This window comes from Netta rufina (genome assembly GCF_964035555.1).
Source record: "Netta rufina genome assembly, chromosome: 1".
Lineage (NCBI taxonomy): Eukaryota > Metazoa > Chordata > Aves > Anseriformes > Anatidae > Netta > Netta rufina.
The window spans coordinates 72,228,839-72,250,044 of NC_140123.1; the positions used below are offsets into that span (position 1 = coordinate 72,228,839).

Below are 21,206 nucleotides of genomic sequence, written 5' to 3' on the forward strand. Positions count from 1 at the left end.
TTCCTTGGTACTGTGCTAAGTTATATTTATGCATAAACTTTTGCTAATTGCTGAACCCATGCTGGAATGAATAAAGCTTTCGTTCATGTTTATATATTAGTTTCCAACATTTGTATGTTTGTAATCATCAGGCTAAAAACAGCTTTCATTTGCAGAGATGTAAACTGAGGGTAACTGAGTCAGGAGACACTCTCTACTAGGTACATGGAAAGATTTTTTTTCTAGTATCACTAACAGATGAGTTTATCACAGAAATGTCCAAATTCTGTAACTCCATGTAATTTGTTCAGGGCTGGTAACTGTGGTTATGGCTACATTCACAAGTAGTTTGGATCGACAAAAATGAATCTCTAGAGCTCATTTTGGGCTGGAGACCTGATACACACGTTTCTCTAGATTGCTGAAACTCTTATTTCAGAAAATGTTTAAGTTTGCACTGATGGTCTTTTACTGCTGCAGCTCATCTCCCGCCCAGGTTAGTTTGTTCCAAGGAGAATCCAGGTCACATCCTGCAGTGCCCTTCCAAATGAGGACCAGAGCTCAGCAAGCAGGCAACATTTGTACATTGTCTGAAAAGCACTATCCTGATCTGAACTAATGCACTAATACAGACACGCCCTATGCATACAATCAAAACTTACACAATTAGAATATCTGTGGCAATTCCTAGCCATCAACAATTTTCCCAGCCATATAATTACTACTATTAACGGTACGCATTCCCAATTTAATAAATGGAAGCAAGATAAATGCCCACATCACTTTGGCTTCCCCAAAGCTTTACGATTCATAACATAGCAATCTGTTGCCCTTGGCCTTTTGGAAACAGCATCCATGTGATAATCGATAATAATGATAATGCAGCACTTCTGGTCTGTTCTGGATATCTGATGGCTTCAACTGCTTTGTCTTAGAGGAGGCAGTTGAGAAAACCCTTGAGTCAACAGGATTAGGGAAAGAGGAACCAAGGAGGCTTCTGGTATAGCACCATGGGAGAGGGTGGATGGTAGGAAGAGGTGATGTGACACATTGCTTAGATTTTCTGTGTTTTTAGCATTGCCACCTTGTAGAGGAACTGCCACAACTGCCTCCTTCTCCAGGGCTTTTCCATTTTTGTTGCACTGGCTCTAGTTTCAATACCTCCAGTATGGGAAACCAGGCTTCCTGCTTCTCTCTATTCAAAAATGTTACCAGCCCCCTCTTCATGTCTTGCCCTGTTGCTGCTGCAAAAAAGCATAACCTATGTGCATAGCTGTGTTATTATCTACCATTCTCTTCTGAAGCTGTTAACACATTACTGCTCATTGGCTACCTCATAGGAACCATTTATGTACATCCTTTGAATCTCACTTGTCCCTGAAGTGAGTGCAAATTATGTCAAGTAAAACTACTTACCTTTAGATAGCAGACAGAGCCCCAGGCAGACAGTGGGCCAAGAAGCAGAAGGATGGCATCACCTTGAAAACACTGTAATTACACACATTCAACAAGCCTGACCTTTTCCCAGAGCTGTCTCTGGTGACGTTTGTGCAGCACGTTGTTCAGGGAGGCAATAAGGAGAGGACAGGGTCTCTTGCCCTGTTTTACTATATAACCCATGTGCTGTATACTGAAAGTGCTCAAAAAAAAGAAACGGTCAAGGTAACCGATCATGTTTTAATGCAGTGACTAAACAGAAGTTGAACTGTTGCCTTTGAAAAGGTGGTGTGTTTTCATTCTAGTCATGCACAATACCTGCACACATATTTCAACGATGTGCAAATTCATTGAACAGCAAGAGCACAGGACTGCTTCTAGACTTGAAACCTTTGATTCCTTCCCGGACTTGAGTCCTTTGTATGGTATAATGCACTTACAAATATAAATATCACCCAATCAGAGACACATTCTGCAAAGGTTATACCCTTCTAGTTTGTTTTTAGGCTAAATCTATCAGGTCCTGAAACTACTTAAGCCTCAGTCATCATAATTATGGTGAGGAACAACTTCAGTCAACGTTATATGTAATTTATTTTTCCTCCAACTGCCAGCTATATCTTGACAAAGTTTCTAACTGAAGTTTAAAGCTTGCTTTGTTCAGAACAATCAGGTAAGCCTATGATGCTGGAAAGGTCTGCTGTCACAGATATGTGAGAAAGCAAGGTAGAACCTGGTTTATTTGACTTCATGTGGGTCATGTGATGTAATTAATTCCAAATGTTTTTGGTTTCTGTAGAGAAACTTCCAGCAAAAGATTTAAATGATGTAATAATTACCTTTTTCCTCTCATGAGCCCTCTGACTATGCCTTAATTTATGATGCTTTTAACTAGCATACATGTATCCTGAGGCTATGATGGGTGCACATTTATTTAAGTCAAAAGATAAATCTTAATGAAAGGGTTTTTTTGCACAATAATTAACTTATTTTGATCATCATAACAGTAATTATTAGAGACACAAAAACAGAATCAGATCTCAGAAGAAGCCATGAAGATCCTAAATAGGGTGGAGTACCAACACTGCCCTATTATTTTGCCAAAAATGATACATCAAAGTGGCAGCAGTGAATCATCACACACTACTAGGAACTACACCCAAGGAATCCAAGAGATGAAAATATTAAATGCACTAACCTCCATCATAAATCGTAAGTTATAATCACACAGGAGATATTTGTAATATGCCTTTTCTCAGATATGAACCTCTGCTCTCCTTATGCCTCTCTCAATACAATCTCTCATAAGATTAAAATACAACAAACCCGAAAGAACCACAAAAGCACAAGATTTTTGGCTTTATATGAAAGGTCCATCTATTAAATATATATATATTGATGGATTAAAAGTCTTAGCTATGCATCAAATAGTACATCTGGGCAACCCAGTTCTTTTAGGAACATCTTCAAAAAATCACCCTTCTTATGGGATCATACACACCATGAGAGGAAAGGCCAGCAATGAAAAAGAACGCGCCCACTCTTAACCTGCTGTCATCCTGTCCTTAGTAAAAATAACTACTGTTCTGATTTTCTGCACAGTCATTAAACCATTGTGCACATGCAACACGACTGCACACACAGACGGTATACTTGCAGCCAGCTCTTTTGCAGTGACCTACAATGAGGAAGTCAAGCACATTTTAACAAAAATATCTTAATCCTGTGTCAGATTGAAGATTTAATTTCTCAAAACTAGAAAACTTTAATGATACACAAGGTGACTTCATATAAGAGAAGCTTCAGCAACAATACAGGAATAAAGAAAAGGATGTAGTATTTTACCTTTTCCAGTCAAAGTTTCTTCTTTTATTTTCCTCACCGCTTCTTGGCCCTCACTCTCGATGTTTCCAGCTGTCACAATACAGAAACACAAAATTGGTGATGCAAACAACTTAAGGACAGTGAATATATGCCTGCTATCATTACAGGTTAACCACAGTGTAAAACCAGTTATGAGTTTTAAGTGAAAATGTGTGATTCATTGTTGTTAGAGCAGCAGAGGTCTTTAAAGAGCTCTGTACAAATGCCCTGCTGTTCACATGAGTTCTGTTTGTTCATCTCATTTATTCATGCAAGCTATGACCACCTGCTGGCTGGAACAGCTGAATGTAGATGCAAATCTGTGAGCCACGTGAATTATATCACATCCAGTCTCTAAAAAAGCTTTACTGTAGGTGAGAGTGGACCACCCTCTGCTCTTTCCAAAATGAAGAACTTCACAGCTGGAGAAAAGGCCCTGCTAACCTGTTCTGAATGCTCAGGAAAAGTTTTACCAGTACTAACGGAATATATGATTAAGCATCAAATAAATGCCTTTTGTGCCATTCAGCTGATGTGGACAGTTAATAGTTATCTGACATCTGTTTTGCAATTTTGCTGTGCGTCTGTATTTGAGCAGTTAAAAAATAATAATAATTAAAAAAAATGATTTGCAACACTGATATCTGACGGTAATATATATCTTTGTCTTGATGATAGGCAAGAAGACTTGACATTTACATAAATGTAGCCAAAATAAAGACATTTGACATTTCAGATACTTAAGATAAAATAATTCTCATAGAAAACCTAGGGTCATACTGGCCTATAACTGTTCTTTATAAAGTACATTAACTCTGGAATTATACTGCTCAGACTAACCAAGAAAGGATAAGAATTAGAAACCAACCAAACAAGCAAACTAACAAAAACAACAAAGCAGACATTTGTGGTTTTTGTTTGTTTGTTTGTTTGTTTGTTTTGCTTAAAGACATCCAAGTCTTTAAAGAACAGAAATGTTCAGCTTGATGCTAATTTCCAGATACAGATGCACTGTCAACAAAAAACTCTCCAGTGAAACTGCCACATCCAGGGAAATCTGGGCACAAGGGTGATAGGCAAAGGATTGTTTTTCCTCACTGTTTCACCCAAAGTGATTTAGTAGAGTAAGATTTCAAGCTCAGTGTGTTGTAACACCAGATAAGAGTGTTGTTTTGGGAAACAAAAATAGTTTGGTGCCAACTCTGTGAAGGTCTGATGCGATTCCTCTTTCATTCAGCACTCCTCATGCAGAGAACAAACTTATTAAGCCTCCAGTGTCTTTACCTCTCAGTATGATCAGTTGATTTTTTCTTTTAAGAGAACTTGTGTTCACAACAGATTTTAATTTGTGTTATTTTGCTGTTATATAAATGGTAATTCATTAAAGCTCAGTGTCCTCCAAATGAGCTCATGTTATTCATATTTGCATGTTTTTCATTCTAGACCACTGTGATAAAATAATTATTTTGCTAAGCAGTCATTTCAAATGTCTGTTTCCAGCCCAATTCAACAGAGAGTTTGAAAACTAGATTCTGAAGCTTGAGTACTGTAAAATTGAAACAACCTCGGCGAAAGCTGCTACTGCAATAGAGGCTTTTGAAATACTTCTTTCAAAGAAAATCCTGTAAGAAAGAATTAGGAGACGGAACAAATTATCAAAATCCTAACAAAAAGTTCAAAGACAAGTATCACAAAGATACCATAGGACTGTGAGAGTGATCTACACCTCTGATTTTGCTTAAGGGGATCAGCATCCCCTTGCTGAGGATGAGTGGAAGAAGAAAGGGACAGGTTTCACTGCTTCTCTTCAAGTATATCCTTGTGGAATCCTCGAAGCAAAGTAAACGGTAGGCATGAAAAAGAGCAGACTCCTTTTAAGTTCTACATTAATTATTTTAAGTTCAAAAAATACTTTTTAAGTCAACAAGCTACCACAATTGCCTTTAGGTTGGTAAAAATCAAACAAAATCTGTGTATCTTTTTGATGTAAATGATTCACTAAAGGGCACAACTTCCAACCACACTAAACAGGAGTAGAGTGCTCTAAACTAAGCTGGGTGGTGTTTTATTAAATGAAGGTCAAATTCTTACCAACATCAGGTATTTTAGATTCTCAGTACTGTATTTGTAACAACTGTGTAGAAAAACTTTGTGATATACAGGAGAATCATCTTTGCTTGACTTTTTGCAGATGATTCACCATATTTTTTGTATGCTCAGTGTGCCATTTTTATCCAAACCAGAATGCATCCATTTTAAGCTCAATAGCATCTGTAGCATAAGTTCTGCCTACCCTTCAAGGATTCAAGTGGTGAGGAGGATGAGAAGGTGAAGATAGATCATGGTTTTATGCAGTGAGGGAATCTGAACAAAAGCTTTAAGAAGAAGGGATTCAATGTCTTGAGAGCTTAGATTGTGGAAGTACCTAAAAGTGTAATAATTATGCTTTTCTTGCAAATTTAAAGTGTCTATTGGGAGCTCAAAATGCATACAGCTGTCTCAAGAATTGTTTATGCAAGATGTTCAGTGCCCTGTCTGATGCTTTCCTTCTCTGTTCCCATAGAATAGTCAATAATTCAGGTGAGACTGATTCAATAATAACACTGACTACAACCAACTTTGAAAACAAAACTAATAAAATAAAAATAAATTCCAGTCTGAATGGACGCATCTGTATAAAAAGAGATATCATATTAAAAAAAAAAAAAAAAAAGATATATTAATAGCATTAAAAATTCTAGTTCTTAGCAAAATACCGAAGCTCATATTGAAGAAAAAGAAGAGAAGAGAAGAGAAGAGAAGAGAAGAGAAGAGAAGAGAAGAGAAGAGAAGAGAAGAGAAGAGAAGAGAAGAGAAGAGAAGAGAAGAGAAGAGAAGGGGAAGGGAAGGGAAGGGAAGGGAAGGGAAGGGAAGGGAAGGGAAGGGAAGGGAAGGGAAGGGAAGGGAAGGGAAGGGAAGGGAAGGGAAGGGAAGGGAAGGGAAGGGAAGGGAAGGGAAGGGAAGGGAAGGGAAGGGAAGGGAAGGGAAGGGAAGGGAAGGGAAGGAAGGGAAGGGAAGGGAAGGGAAGGGAAGGGAAGGGAAGGGAAGGGAAGGGAAGGGAAGGGAAGGGAAGGGAAGGGAAGGGAAGGGAAGGGAAGGGAAGGGAAGGGAAGGAAGGGAAGGGAAGGGAAGGGAAGGGAAGGGAAGGGAAGGGAAGGGAAGGGAAGGGAAGGGAAGGGAAGGGAAGGGAAGGGAAGGGAAGGGAAGGGAAGGGAAGGAAGGGAAGGGAAGGGAAGGGAAGGGAAGGGAAGGGAAGGGAAGGGAAGGAAGGGAAGGGAAGGGGAAGGGAAGGGAAGGGAAGGGAAGGGAAGGGAAGGGAAGGGAAGGGAAGGGAAGGGAAGGGAAGGGAAGGGAAGGGAAGGGAAGGGAAGGGAAGGGAAGGGAAGGGAAGGGAAGGGAAGGGAAGGGAAAAGAAAAGAAAAGAAAAGAAAAGAAAAGAAAAGAAAAGAAAAGAAAAGAAAAGAAAAGAAAAGAAAAGAAAAGAAAAGAAAAGAAAAGAAAAGAAAAGAAAAGAAAAGAAAAGAAGAGAAAAGAAGAGAAGAGAAGAGAAAGGAAAAGAAAAGAAAGGAAAAGAAAAGAAAAAAAGATAAATTCAAATACAACTTTTAGTCCAAAAAATGACTCTCCTCTTCAACATTTTTCTACACAAATGTCACAAGTCAAAGCACATTGAACTAAAGACACCACAGAAGTACACAGAAAAAATCTTATCACCAGTAGGAGGCTTTGAATCTTACCCTAAAGGTCAGACTCTGTCATCTTAATCAGTTTAAGTAGATTCTAACTCTGGAAGTTGTTTCGGGGATTTCAATAGAACTGTCACAGAGTATTGCTCAGCCTGAATAAGGATGGCAAAAATACAGCCCCCAGAAGCCTGGCATGGATGAATGAATTTGTACATTACAGAAACACTTACACTGTTGCTAGTTAAGGGGTACTAATATATTTACGTGCTCTTTATAAAATATTATTAATTCCTTAGAAGGTGAAAATCTCTCCAAAATAATAATTGCTAATCACCAATAACTCATAACTAATGTACAAAATTGATTCTGACAAAAAGCAAGGCTTTTTGCATAATTTTTTTTAATAGAAATGGGAATTTACCATCTTGACCTCTGAAGGGAGTGCACTGCAAGGCATTAGAAAGACATTTAGAATAATCTGTGAACAACAATACAGCCTGTGAAGCTTAAGATTGCCTGGAAAGAATAAAAGCACAAATTTTATAAGCCAGAATTAGCAAAGGGAGATTTTCATGACTTTCAACAAATGAACACAAAGCCAAAGCACAAATAAAAAGCTCCTGAAATGGACACTGAGCAAATCCAAAATACTCAGGACATGGCAGATCAGAGAAACATCCAACCCCTCCAGCCTGGAGGCTGAGGGCCACCCTTTGCCACAGCGTGGCTCTCAGTTGGCAGCAACCCCCTTTTCTTATTTAGCCATAATTATATAGCAGTTAATCTCTAAAACTAAATAGCTTTTCAGGGTTAGCAGCCTGCCCTGTGGCCCTCCCCACTGCTCCACTTTGGCTATGGTGTTTTGGAAAGGGGAGGGGAGCCAATGCTCAGCTCTCAGGTAGGAGGGTAGCAGGAAAGTTGACTTGCAGATGTGGTACATGTAATGCAAAGATATTCACCAATCACTTCAAGTAATCCAAGTTTAGAAGTGGTGTCTACAAACTCTAACGCATATGCTCATTGCCAGGAGAAGCTTGGTAGTATGGTAATAAAGTTGGTATACCATACGATTAAGAAGTTACACATGGTGATGGTTAGGTGTCTTTGTGCAACAGAACACACAAGAGGTTCCAAATGTGAATTTGAATTAAGGAGTCTCCTCAGAGTAGCATAATCCTAATATGCTACTATAATATGATTGAAGGGAACTGATCCAAGTGGAGCACAGGCCGGAAGACTGGGCTTGCAAGAGCACCCAAAGTTGCCAGAAAAAAAAGAAGAAAAAAATCATACCAGCTAGTGGTATAGATTATGATTTTGTGAGTGTGCGTGGCGTTGCATAACAGTGCCTCAGAGAGACAAAAGACTGCCCCCCAGAAGCTCTAACAATGAGAAATCTGTAAAGTCTTGTATGAAAAAATGTCTTGCTTAGGAAAAAAGAATATAGGTCTCTCACCCATGAAATTTCCAAGTCATTAATTTGTTGTTCAACAAAGCCAGGTATAAGGATATGTCCTGGTACAAAAAGGCATTGAGAAAGTGACACACAGCTTCCTTATGTCTAGACGTACCACATGGCCTTTGTCATCCATTACTTTGTCATCCATTGTACTGCACTCACAATTTAATACATGCCTTTTTGACATGAAAGGCAAAAATATCACTGAGAGCTTGCTTTTGAGAAAAGAAGCAAAACTGAGTAAGGAGGAGGAGGTCAGTTTCCAAAGAGAAAACAAATCATCATTCTTGCCCTAAGTTTCAGCAGCCCCAACTGTTCCAAGAGAAGATGTGAGAATGCCCCTGTTTATCAAACCAAAGATACAACCAGAAAAGTGCTGTTTCCAACAACAACCTGTAGCAGGTGCTGAAAAAAGTGTCAGTGTCAGCATTAAAACTAGAGTGAAGTTTTCTGATACACCATTCCAGAAGCAAGTAGTTTAAGAGGTTTCCTGAATCAGAGGTTACTCCTAGCTTCTCTGTGAACCTACCCTCCACTTCTTCATCTCATCACATTTTCAATTCATTCAAGCACTTGGCCTCCAAAGAGTTCTGGGACAACAAAGTCTGTGATTTAATGACACAGTTAATTGGATTAGAAAGGTCATACTTCAGTTGTTCCTCTTTTTAAATTGTTGGATGTTCGCTACTCTGTGTATAATAGAGAGAAAATAACCACTTCTTATTCACTTTCTCTGTAACACTCATAATTATACAAGCCTTTATGATATCACACATCAGTCATCTGTTTGCAAGCGGAAGAACCTTTGTTTATTAGCCCCACCTTGCACAAAGCTATCCCATATTCCTCATCATCCTTCTCTGCTTTTTTCCAGTTCTACCAGGCTCCTTTTGAGTATTTACAACAAGCTCAAACAATAATTTCTACAAAGGAAGAGGACACTTCACATCTTGTTTTTGTTTTCTTTCCTGCTAAGTAATAAGATTTTATTTGCCTTTTTGACAGGCATTAAATATTGAAGATGCTTTACAGAGAACTTTCAACAGTAAATCACAAATTATTTTCTTATTATTGTTATTTTTGGAGTGGTAGTAGTTAATTTGGATCCTATTCTTGTAAATATACAGCTGTGGTTGGCTTTCCTCATATGCAGTATTTGGATTTACTGAGTCTCAGTATTCACCCATGCTGTCATCACCCAGTCATTTAATAATATGAGATTCTTCATTGTTCTTCATGGTAGTTAGCATTTCACAAGTTCAGAGCATGGCTGAGGCAGGAAGGCACCTCTGGATACCCTCCAGTCCCACCCTCTGCTCAGAGCAGGGTCAGCTACAGCAGGTTGCTCAGGGCTGTGTCCCCTGTTTGACCACCCTCAAGGAAAAAAAATATATATATGTATTTTCTTATGCTTACATTTAATTTTCTGTACTTCATTTTGTCTGCATTGCATCTTGTCCTGGTCCTGTCACTGGGCTCTGATGGGAAGTGCATGGTTTCATCTTCTCTGCTACCCCTGTCAGCTATTTATACTTACATTTAAGGTTCCCCTAAGCCTTTCCCTCTCCAGGCTGAACAGTCCCAGCTTTCTCAGCCTCTCCTGGTGTGTCAGATGTTCAAATCCCTTAATAATGTGCAAACACATTTGCACAAAATGTATTATCTCACTGTTTAGCTTTTTTCTGTACTTTTTATAAATGTACTGAACACACATCTACAGGATCAGGAGTCCCTTTGCTTCATCCCAAAGTTGAATCATAAGCCTTGACAAAAGATTTTGAAAATCAAAATTAAATGAATTCAAATGGCTGTTTAAATTACCATGATAAGAAAAACTGCAGTGACTCTTTCAAAGTTTATCATCACAAATTTAATTTTGTGTCTGTTGTAATACCTGTGATTTTTTCCATATTCACTGGACTATGCACAATGTTCTTTCTAAAAATGCCTACCAAGCACATTTGCTCACCTTACGCTTCTACTACATTAAGGGTGTGTTAAGGTTCAATGCAAAAGATAGTAGTCCCAAAATACTTTTATTCTATCAAGAAACTTTGTTTTTAATCACAGTGGCTTATTTCTTTTCTGATGGGTGGTATTTTATTTCTACACAGTTCATAATAATCAACATACTATTCATAAACACTGTATCTTTTTAGCTGCATACTTTCTAGTTTTACAATTAAATAACAAAAACAACCAACCAAACAAAAAAACAATAACAAAAAAAACACCCTATATTTTACTAAGTATTATAGGAAATCTAGAACTAACAAATTCCAGTTCTTTCTTTTACTTCCTCAGCATAATTAATTTTTGAGGACTGATCAGAACTTGAAGTCTAATTTATTATAAAAATTCACATGCAGTAAGATATGACACAGTCTTCAAATGGGCATTTCAGCTTGGCTAATTTGCTTTAAGATTATTTTGAAATGTATGAACGCAAACAATGTAGTGGGTTTATGTGGCAAGGTTTTGGTAGCAGGGGGCCATAGGGGTGGTTTCTGTGAGAACGATCTAGAAGCTGCCCCATGTTTGGGAAGGGCCCCATTGTTTTCCAGAGTTGAGCCAATAAGCGATGTTGTTTTGCGCCTCTGTGAGAGCATATTTAAGACAGGGAAAAAAACGCTGCACCACACAGCAGCTGAGAAAGTAGAGGAGTGAGAAAACAGCCTTGCAGGCACCAAGGTCAGTGCAGAAGGAGGGGAGAGGTGCTCCAGGTGCTGGAGCAGAAGTCCCCTGCGGCCTGTGGTGAGGACCATGGTGAAGCAGGATGTCCCCCTGCAGCCCATGGAGTGCCACGGTGGAGCAGGGTTCCATGCTGCAGCCCGTGGAGGAGACCACGGTGGAGCAGGTGGCCCTGAACCAACGGAGGCTGCCGCCTGTGGAAGACCCCTGCCGGAGCAGATTCCGGGCCGGACCTGTAGCCCGTGGAGAGGAGCCCACGCAGGAGCAGGTGACCCGACAGGAGCTGCTGCCCGTAGGGGAGCCAGGTTGGAGCAGTTTTCTCCTGAGGGATGGACCCCGTGGTACGGGGAGCAGTTCTGGAAGAGCTGCTGCCTGTGGGAAGCCCACGCTGGATCAGTTCATCAAGGACTGCATCCCGTGGGTGGGACCCCACAGCAGGGGACGAGAGTGACCGAGAAGGAGCAGCAGAGAAGCGCTGTAGACTGACCATAACCCCCATTCCCCCGTTCCCCTGCGCCGCTCGGGGGGAGGAGGTGGAAGAGGGTGAATGGGGGGGGGGGGGGAAGGTGCTTTTGGTTTCTTTCCTTTGTTTCTCACTTCTCTAGCTTGTTAGTAATGAGCAATAAATCTTACTATCTCCTTATGCCGAGTCTGTTTTGCCCGTTACAATAATTATTGCTTGATTTTCTCGTCCTTATCTCAACCCTTGAGCCCTTTTCACATATTTTCTCCCCATTCCTCTTTGAGGAGGGGGAATGAGAGAGCGGCTTTGGTGGAGCTCGGCTGCCCACTCGAGTGGAACCACAACACTGAAATAACCTGAAGTCATGAATTTTAAAAACAAAGTTCCAATAGTATAAAATAAACCAAGATTAAGAGCGATGCAGCTCCAGCACTGAAGGTTAGTAGATAAAATACTGAAGCAGACACGAGAAGTATTTCAGTTTGCTCAGAGTGCTGGGACTGTTTGAAAACCCCTTGACTGGGAGTTACTAACTCTGCATAGTTTTCTTTTATACAGACACCAGAACTGTTATATCTAGGTTCTCAGTCTGTTTTACAAACTGACCTTGGTTTTAATTTCTCCAAACTCTAACATAAAATATACTGCTGTTTGATAGTGTGGTGAGATGCTCCTTTCCTTAGGTATAGCATGTGACAACAGGACAAAAGAGTGCTCATGCAACTTGCTTCCAGTACCAACTTACACTGATAAATCTGTGATTTATCATGTGGTAGTCCTTAAAGATATCAATGTACTGTTCACAAGCAATTCACAGCTATGTTGACCCACTCAGTCGCTCAAGAACAGTCTAGACAACGTCCTCAGGGATATCGACAGACTGTTCACCCAACAGTAGACACACAGCAAACAGTGCAGCTGTTCACAGAGCAGCAGCCTTATGGAAACACACCTGAGACACTCGTATTAGCAGGTCAGTCAGACAACTGAAAGTCACAGCCCTGTAAAAGCAGCTCCCCAACTCGAGCTCAGGGTAGCTCCTGATGGCTGGCCTGGGGTGCTGCCTGGTGAAGGAGACATCCAGCATTGTAACAGAGAACATGTGAGGTCGACAGCTTCCCTGACTGTTGCTTATCAGCCCTAAGACTAATCTTTTATAGTACTGGTATATTATACTATATTATGCTATACTATATTATGTGAGTACACACCTCGAGTACTGTGTTCAGTTTTGGGCCCCTTGCTACAAGAAGGACATCGAGGTGCTTGAGCAAGTCCAGAGAAGGGTGACCAAGCTGGTGAGGGGTCTGGAGAACAAGTCTTATGAAGAGCGGCTGAGGGAGCTGGGCTTGTTCAGCCTGGAGAAGAGGAGGCTCAGGGGCGACTTTATCGCTCTCTACAGGTACCTTAAAGGAGGCCGTAGCGAGGTGGGGGTTTGTCTGTTCTCCCACATGCCTGGTGACAGGACAAGGGGGAATGGGCTAAAGTTGCGCCAGGGGAGTTTTAGGTTGGATGTTAGGAAGAACTTCTTTATCAAAAGGGTTGTTAGGCATTGGAACGTGCTGCCCAGGGAAGTGGTGGAGTCTCCATCCCTGGAGGTCTTTAAAAGATGTTTAGATGTTTAGCTTAGTGATATGGTTTAGTGGAGGACTTGTTAATGTTAGGTCAGAGGTTGGACTCGATGATCTTGAGGTCTCTTCCAACCTAGAAATTCTGTGATTCTGTGATATGTATGTACATATATATACACATGTATAATAGCTGAAATATATGGTATATTTCAGCTTTGGTGAGGCTGCACCTCAAGTATTGTGTTCAGCTTTGGGCCCCTCAATAAAAGAAGGACATCGAGGCCCTGGAGCGTGTCCAGAGCAGGGCTATGAAGCTGTTGAAGGGCCTGGAACACAAGTCCTGTGAGGAGTGGCTGAAGGAGCTGGGGTTGTTTAGTCTGGGGAAAAGAAGGCTCAGGGGAGACCTCATTGCTCTCTGCAACTGCCTGAAAGGAAGGTGTGGGGGGCTGGCGGTTGGCCTCTTCTCAGTGATAGGACTAGAGGGAATGGCCTCAAGTTGCACCAGCAGAGGTTTAGGTTGGAAATTAGGAGTGATTTCTTCTCAGAAAGGCATTGGAATGGGTTGCCCAGGGAAGTGGTGGAGTCACCATCCCTGGGGTTGTTTAAGGTAAGGTTGGACGTGGTGCTTAGGGACATGGTTTAGTGGGTGACATTGGTGGTAGGGTGATGGTTGGATCAGATGTTCTTGGAGGTCTTTTCCAACCTTAATGATTCTATTGTGCCTTGCCTTCATAGCAAATGGCTTTTCCCTTTACCTTGCTTACTCTTACTTAAGCTGCCCAGGCTTAATTGCACAGGTAATCAGTGTGTGTAGTTACAATAAAATCCAACAAACTTGGTCAATCCTCTGTTGCCATTTTATCGTATCCAGAGAATACCATTGTCCCATGATAGGTATTTTCAAGATATTATGCAAATATTAATCAAACAGGTTTCCCAAGACATATACTTAGGATTTCTGAACTCTCAGCTGCAGTCAGTCCTCTGGGCTATGCATGGGACATATAAGATACTGGAGCGGTATTAACATTAAAAATATTCAAGCATCTCATACATCTGTCTACAGTAAGAAAAGACTATTAAAGTATCCCATATAAAATTTAAGTAATTGAAATTAAATCAAGCTGTCTTTGATAATGAATAATTTTACCATCTTGATAGGGTTTAATTATCCTTCTAAAGTTACTTTGTAGTATTATATCATATGAGAATTGTCTGATATGTAGTGCAGAGAGTCCAGCCTGAAAACTGGAAACTAATGTGAATGAAAGAGATGACAGAAATATCTCCTTCTTGGTCTCTCATAGGGCTTACAGAGGTCACAAAGAAGTGCTGAGTCTCGCTATGAAGTACATTTATTTATGCCAAAATTTCATTCCTTAGATAAATCACTTGAATATATACATACATTTATATATATAATGAGACTGTTTCCTTTAGAATGTGAGATTGTCTAAGAAAACTGTGACACTGATATACTCAGACACTGAAGACTGATTACACTGCCCTGAACCTGGTGTTTTATAACAAGCAGCACATGTATAACATTGTCAAGATGGAAATCTTTTGATCTTCATTCACCATTTACAGACAAAAATATAAAGATTCTATACTAGACATTGCCACACTTCCCCCCCCCTTTTTTTTTTATTAATTTTTGGGGGTGGGAAGGAACAAACCAAAACTCTCCTTTTTAAAGTCAGTATTTTAACATGCACTCACCCCCGTGATGAAGGATGGAAAGGATACAAAGAGTTTATGCTTCTAATCAATATAAATTCAGACTCACAAAACTGTGGACAATACTGTGAATCAGAACTGAACCAAGATGGTCATCATAACAGTGACTGGGACACCTTGATTTTTGATGTCCTTATTGTTAAGAGCATATGTATTTGGAATCCCAAACAAAACACCATCTTCGGTATTAGCTCCTGACAAACAGACAACAAAAATGACTTGTCATTTGCCTCATCTGAAGAATAAAATGAAAGCTTATTTATTAGGTAACAAATTGGGTAACAGGGAACACGAACTCCCAGCTTGGTTGACTCCAAAAGCCCACCACTGGCAGTAGATTTCCTTGCCGGGCTCCCAGCTTTTCCTGCAGTAAAAGCCCTGTTCACTGTGAGCAATGCTATCACAATGTTGCAAAAAGCCACAATGAAACCTAAAAACTAACTTGTAGAAAATTCCTTTTATCATTTCAGCATTCACACTGACCTTTTTCCCATCAAGAGACTGAGGGCAGAGCTAGTAGTATCTGCAGAGAGAGACCATTGGTGGGAGAAAGGAGTCTTGTGCAGCCGTGCTGGGGCTGGAAAGTAAGAAGCTGTAAAAGCACTGTATTACTGCTTGCTGAAAATGCTTTAAGGGAAACCATTGCCTTTTTACACAGTGACTATTCATATTCCGCAAGGTAGAATACTTAACACTTATTTTTTCACTTGTTCCACTTGTAGATGGGATTTAAAAGTATGTTATTTCAAACATTGACTCCTCTAAAACATGAAATGGAGTCAAAATCACATCCATCACAAGTGGTGAATCATCTTCACATTGGACATTCGGATTTGACTCATTTGCCCGCTGCAGGGACATCATTCTTTATTGCTAAACATTCCCATTACTTAGTCCCTGCAATGGGAGAAAAGTCTTCAGTGAATGAGCAAAATTGAGCTAAACGTGAGTCTGATCCCCCTTCCAAGCCTAAATTCACCTAAAAATCACACTTTTTTCACATATGTTCACGGCTACATGCAAACATACAGTGAAAACATTCCTACAATGGAAAATTTGAGCACACTTGCTGTCTTAATTGAGGTTTAATGCTTTGCCTGTGTGTCCTGAAGCTGAATGTGCTGATGTACCAAGAGGTATTTTAAGCATACTCTGGACACTTGGGGTCTACAGTTAACAAGAATGGAAGTTCATTGTATTTAATGTGCTTTTGAGACTGTTTTAATCTTGTAGCTGGAACAAACCCTGTGACTATTCATTCTACTGACAGGGCTTCCTTGCTCTGAAGAATTTCACAGGCAAAGGAGATGTCTCTGACTCACCAGACTCAGTGTTTAGGTCAGAGTTTGGCTGAAATAATTAAATCAGTTGAAATTCTTACTCATCAAATGCTTCCTATAATTAATTTCATTAATTTACATTTCTAGAGATTCATAATGCAAATATTAAGGTTGGTACAAATTAAGAGCGAATGGAAATGTGTGCGTCTGCAAGCACCAGAAGAAACATCAGAGCAAAGAGTTAAAAGAATGTCCTTTTTTGATAATAAAGGACACGTTTCAAGGACACCGCTCCTGTGTTGTATATGTCTAGACTTGCCAGCAGATGACCATGCACTCTGACGCCAGGAAGACAACAACAGTGTTGTGGCATATCACCTCTACCATTACTTTTCCTGCTAGCCCAGACATAGTCTGTATACCCCAAACAAAGGACAGACTAAGAGCTGATGAATCCTGAAGGGCATAAAAGATCTGTCCATAAACTACCTTGTCATTTCCAATCAAGGACCACAAAGCCAGGATAAACGCTCAGTAGCTGACATGCCTAGTCCCACGCTGCACACAAGTGATGCTCACCAGACCACTGTGCACACACATGTTGGGGCTTGTAGGAGTATGGGTGTGAGTAAATGAAATCTATACAAAGGTGATTATGAGTGGGCAAAATCAGTTTATTTAATGATTCTGTAAATAAATATACCCTTCATTTTCCCTAAGATCTCGCTTTGAATTTTGTTATATGAAAACTACTAAACATTAAACATTAAATGATGTAAAGTAAGTCCTCAAAGAAGTAGCAATGTTCTACGCTTCCATGACACTATGCAAAGAAAAGAAAACTGGCCTTCTTGTTTTCCAACAGAGTCCATTTCTCCATTCCACCTTTAACATGAAAATATACTTCTTTAGTGAAATATTAATGCTGACATTAGCTACATCTATCATCTAGCTACGTATAGCAGCATCTGTTTGCATTTTGCAGATGCTTGGTTTTGACACATCTATTAAAACATGTATGAGTAAGTGGTATTCTGCATTACACCTGTACATTTCCAGGGCAAGTCCATTAGTGTTACTAACTCCACAGCACTGAGAATAATACATGGCTACTGTGTGCTTGTTTGTGTATTTTTTTCAAAAGATGTGTATACAAAACCTTAGAAAGATCCTGTTCTGTATAAAAGCTAAATAAAAAGTCACCACTAGCTCACTAGTGTGTTACAAAATACTGACCTTCAGTGACCTTGCAGTTTAAAAGTTAAAGAAGAAATGTAGAAATCTAGTTAAGGAAAGAATAATGGAGCAAAATACAGTGTGTCAAGAATATCATTATTCATAGCTACATACTGATTTAGTAGACATTTATTTATTTCATTTATTTATTTATATATGTGTTCTGTAAATTATTATATAAATATGTAGTAGATATATTTAGTAGGAGCACAGAAAGCTTCAGAAAATGGGAACAAAATCTCACTAAATCTGTAGCATAGAGAAGAAATTCTGTGCTCAGGACATTTTTGGAGTTCCAACAGGGTTTAAACTATCCTAACTTTAGATATCTAAATGACTTCTCAATCATAGCCACTTTATAAGCTCCTTATAATCAATGGAGAGAAACAGGAACATCCTATCTCAGACTGACAAGAACAAACCTCTCAAGCTACTTCTTTCCCTGCCTGGAGTACAAGGGTCACGTACAGTGACAAGCTGAGGAGTAGATGTGAAATTTTTACATGTTTGAAGTTATGAATGTTTCCTCTTCTCTATCATACAAAGGAACAGAATTCCCACTACATGCTGGAATGTTCCTTCCAGGCTTTCATCAGTTTTCCTCTTAATGAAAATGTGTACCCTAAAGTTCAAGTTCATACTCAGTTAAGGAAATCAGTTCCAAGATAATAAAATATCTTTGTAATGCACATATTTTAAAGTCTTTTTCATGACATAATTGCTGGCTTTTAACATAAGGTAGCTTAAGTCTTCCAGGTTTTGCACAAAAATAAATAAATAATCCACTTCTCTATAAAGTTTTGCAAAGCAAAACAGAAAGCAAATCTTTATTTGTGCTAAAAGCTAGAAAAACTCCTCCCCTCATGAGCTTTCCCCTTACATACTTACAATTGTACTGGAAAGAAAATCTTCCTTAAAAGAAAAAAAATCTATATTCTGAAACACAAATAAATATATTAATATTAGGAAAATAATGACTGTACCTATTATAACGTGCATGCCAAGTCTTGCCAAATGCTTCGCAGTTTGGTAACCAATTCCTTTAGTACCTCCAGTCACTATAGCAACCTTTCCATTTTGTGTAGGGAAAGCTATAGGAAGAAAAAGAAATAATGTAAGGTTAGTTCACAGTAGTAACTTGATTAAGAATTTAAGATGCATTTGGAAGAGGCACACACTTAACAGACCACTCTACCCAGGCCAGTAAACAATGTTGAAAGCAAGCTCTGTGTGGGAATAGAAGGTACGGAATATTTGGTGTCATCTACTGCACTGTAATCTTCTAGTACTAGCAGCTCACGAAAGACTGAGGTTGATGATGCAAAAGATAAACATCCAATTCAGACCCGAAAGTTACTCATTTCTATTTGCATGCGTTTTTTTATCCTATAATAATCTACCCTTCAAGATTTTTACCTTAACTTTGTTATGGAGCAGCATGACAGCTGTTACAAGTCAGCTTGGGGATTGTTTATTTCCTGCACGCTGGGAAAAAATTCAATTGGCAGCATAAAATCCTGCAAGCTTCTTGAATGACAAAGGACAGAGTCCTACATTCACTTCACCAGGAGTATGGGGGACACAGTAAGAAGCTCAGCCAAAGAAGACATGTCCAAGCAAGGGTAGAAGCCAGTCCACCTAATTTAATTGCATAATTGAGTACTCTGCTTGTTGAAAATTGCAGGCTCCTGGCCCCCAAAGAAATTAGGAGCCAATTTTTGCATTAAAAAACAAATCTGCTTTTCCCATACACCACAGGCCCTCACCACCAAAGCCAACATTTCTGCTGCCCATGGATGGCTGCACAAAGGCTGCACCTTCACAAGTGCTTTTGAACCAACGATAAGACGTGGCCAGCTGGGTAGGGCACGTGCTCCAAATTCATGAGATGAAGATTAATCCCTCTGCCAAGGGTGGGCAAAGACTATGACCCCTGCCTCCCACTGAGCCTTAAAATGAGCCAACAGGCAGTGGAACTCCGCAGCCCGTACTGATGCTGAAAATGAGTTGCTTTTGCCCTCGTTGTGGAGGGGATGATGCGAAAACTTCACTCAGAGACGTCCTTGTAGGGATGCCTGGGAAGGAGAGCCCTCGAGCCATCTAGGTTGGAAAACACCTTCAAGATGGTGGAACCCAACCATCAACCTGCCCTACTGGGTCCTGTCACTTCACCATGTTCCTCAGTGCCACAAAGGCAAGTGGATGCATGGGTGCAGATTGCACAACTCAGCCTGGTAGGAAACGTTCGTGCTCTACCGTGAGCGCTCCAGCCAAATGAGAGCAAAGGTTGTCACGCAGGTGGTTTAATTTAACTGTTTGGGGTTGGCATAAATTAGGTCAAATATCAAATATGATTTTTGATGAGTTGGCAAATCTTTCATGTGAATCCCGTGTGGTCTTTAGGATACCAAGGTGAGTTTCTGTTTGCTTTTTAAAACAAGCTGCTTGATATTTGTACAGGGGAAACGGCGCTGAATGTTTCCTTTTGCCACAGTGCAGTGTCTGTAGGCAATGTTATAAGTAACAAATGTTAAAACGATGCTGACTTTCATCTATCAAAGGACTTTCTGTTTTGATTTCTAGGTTTTTAGGGGATTGCTTTGTTGTATAACACAGTCTCATATTTCGTATAGTTATGAAACACAGAGTTAGTGCTGATACAAGGTTCTTTCTTCATAGCAACTCCCAGATTTCACTTTTTCTTAAATACACAGTTATTTCCAGTACAATTCAACATGAATTTCTGTTCTGTTCAGGTAACTACTTGATTCTTCCCATCCATGTAGAGTGGGAATTATTTGCAATTATTTGAAAGTTAATTCCTCTTACAGTGATGTTATTGCATTTATGTATCCTAATAAATATAATTTGTGCTAAAAAAACCTTGGCCAAGAGCTTTCAAATGTTTCCAATTAGTTACATAAGCAGCCCTGCAATTTCCACCAAAAATATTTATCACAATAAACTCTACATAAAATGCCTACACTTTTTTTTCAATAGCTAGGCTTAGAAATTAAAGTTAGACCTGTTATTAAATAATTGTTAAATTTTCCACTCTGTGTAGTCTTTTCCAATTATATTGATCTTAGCTTTTTTTAGAGAATGTTTTGAGAATGTTTTCCTAGTCTGTCTTCAGTCAGTGAAGAGTTTAAAAAAAAAAAAAAAAAAAAAAGCTATTGCATTTTTTAAAAATGCAGAAGGAAATAAATAAAGAGGAAGAATTTATTGTGTTTTTTTTTTTTTTTTCCACTGTAATCCAAGTTTTTGAAAAGCTTCATGCATGACTGGATACATTTGAAATTTGGCAAGGATGTAACTTCCAGTCTTTTTAGCCATTGAGTGAAAATCAGTGCCTGAATAATTTGGGTACCCAAAAAAGGAGAGGAATATGCGTGTATTGTTCAACATGGTTGCCATTTTAGACAACGAGAAAACATGAACACATTCCCTTGAACAGACGGAGATGTGAAAGTGGACAGGTCTCTTACCCAGCAACAGGGAAATAGGCAGCAGGTAACCCTGAAACCAATGGCAAGGAAAGAAACTACAAGGAAAAGAGCAAGAATGGCTCCAGAACTGATGGGATTTTGAGAAGGAAAATGGCATGTATTGGAGCAAAGAGGCACCTCTTAATGCACTGTAGCAGAGATTCAAATTCTGGGTTCTCCCCAAAAAGTTTCTTCCCCAAAAAGTAACTCTAGCACTTCACTGAGAAGTGAAATATGACCTTCCCACACCAATACTAATGTTTCTTATATCCTG

The 21,206-nt window shown here is 39.6% G+C and overlaps 1 protein-coding gene across 1 annotated transcript in view; it reads right to left on the reverse strand.

Moving 5' to 3' along the window:
* Positions 1-21,206, reverse strand: part of DHRSX (dehydrogenase/reductase X-linked) — a 174,951-nt gene that overhangs the window by 118,828 nt on the left and 34,917 nt on the right. The window contains exons 2-3 of the mRNA XM_084299107.1: positions 18,428-18,535; positions 3,262-3,330 (exon numbers count right to left, since the gene is read on the reverse strand). Coding sequence (XP_084155233.1) covers positions 3,262-3,330; positions 18,428-18,535 — 177 coding nt within the window. The remainder of the gene's footprint in view (positions 1-3,261; positions 3,331-18,427; positions 18,536-21,206) is intronic.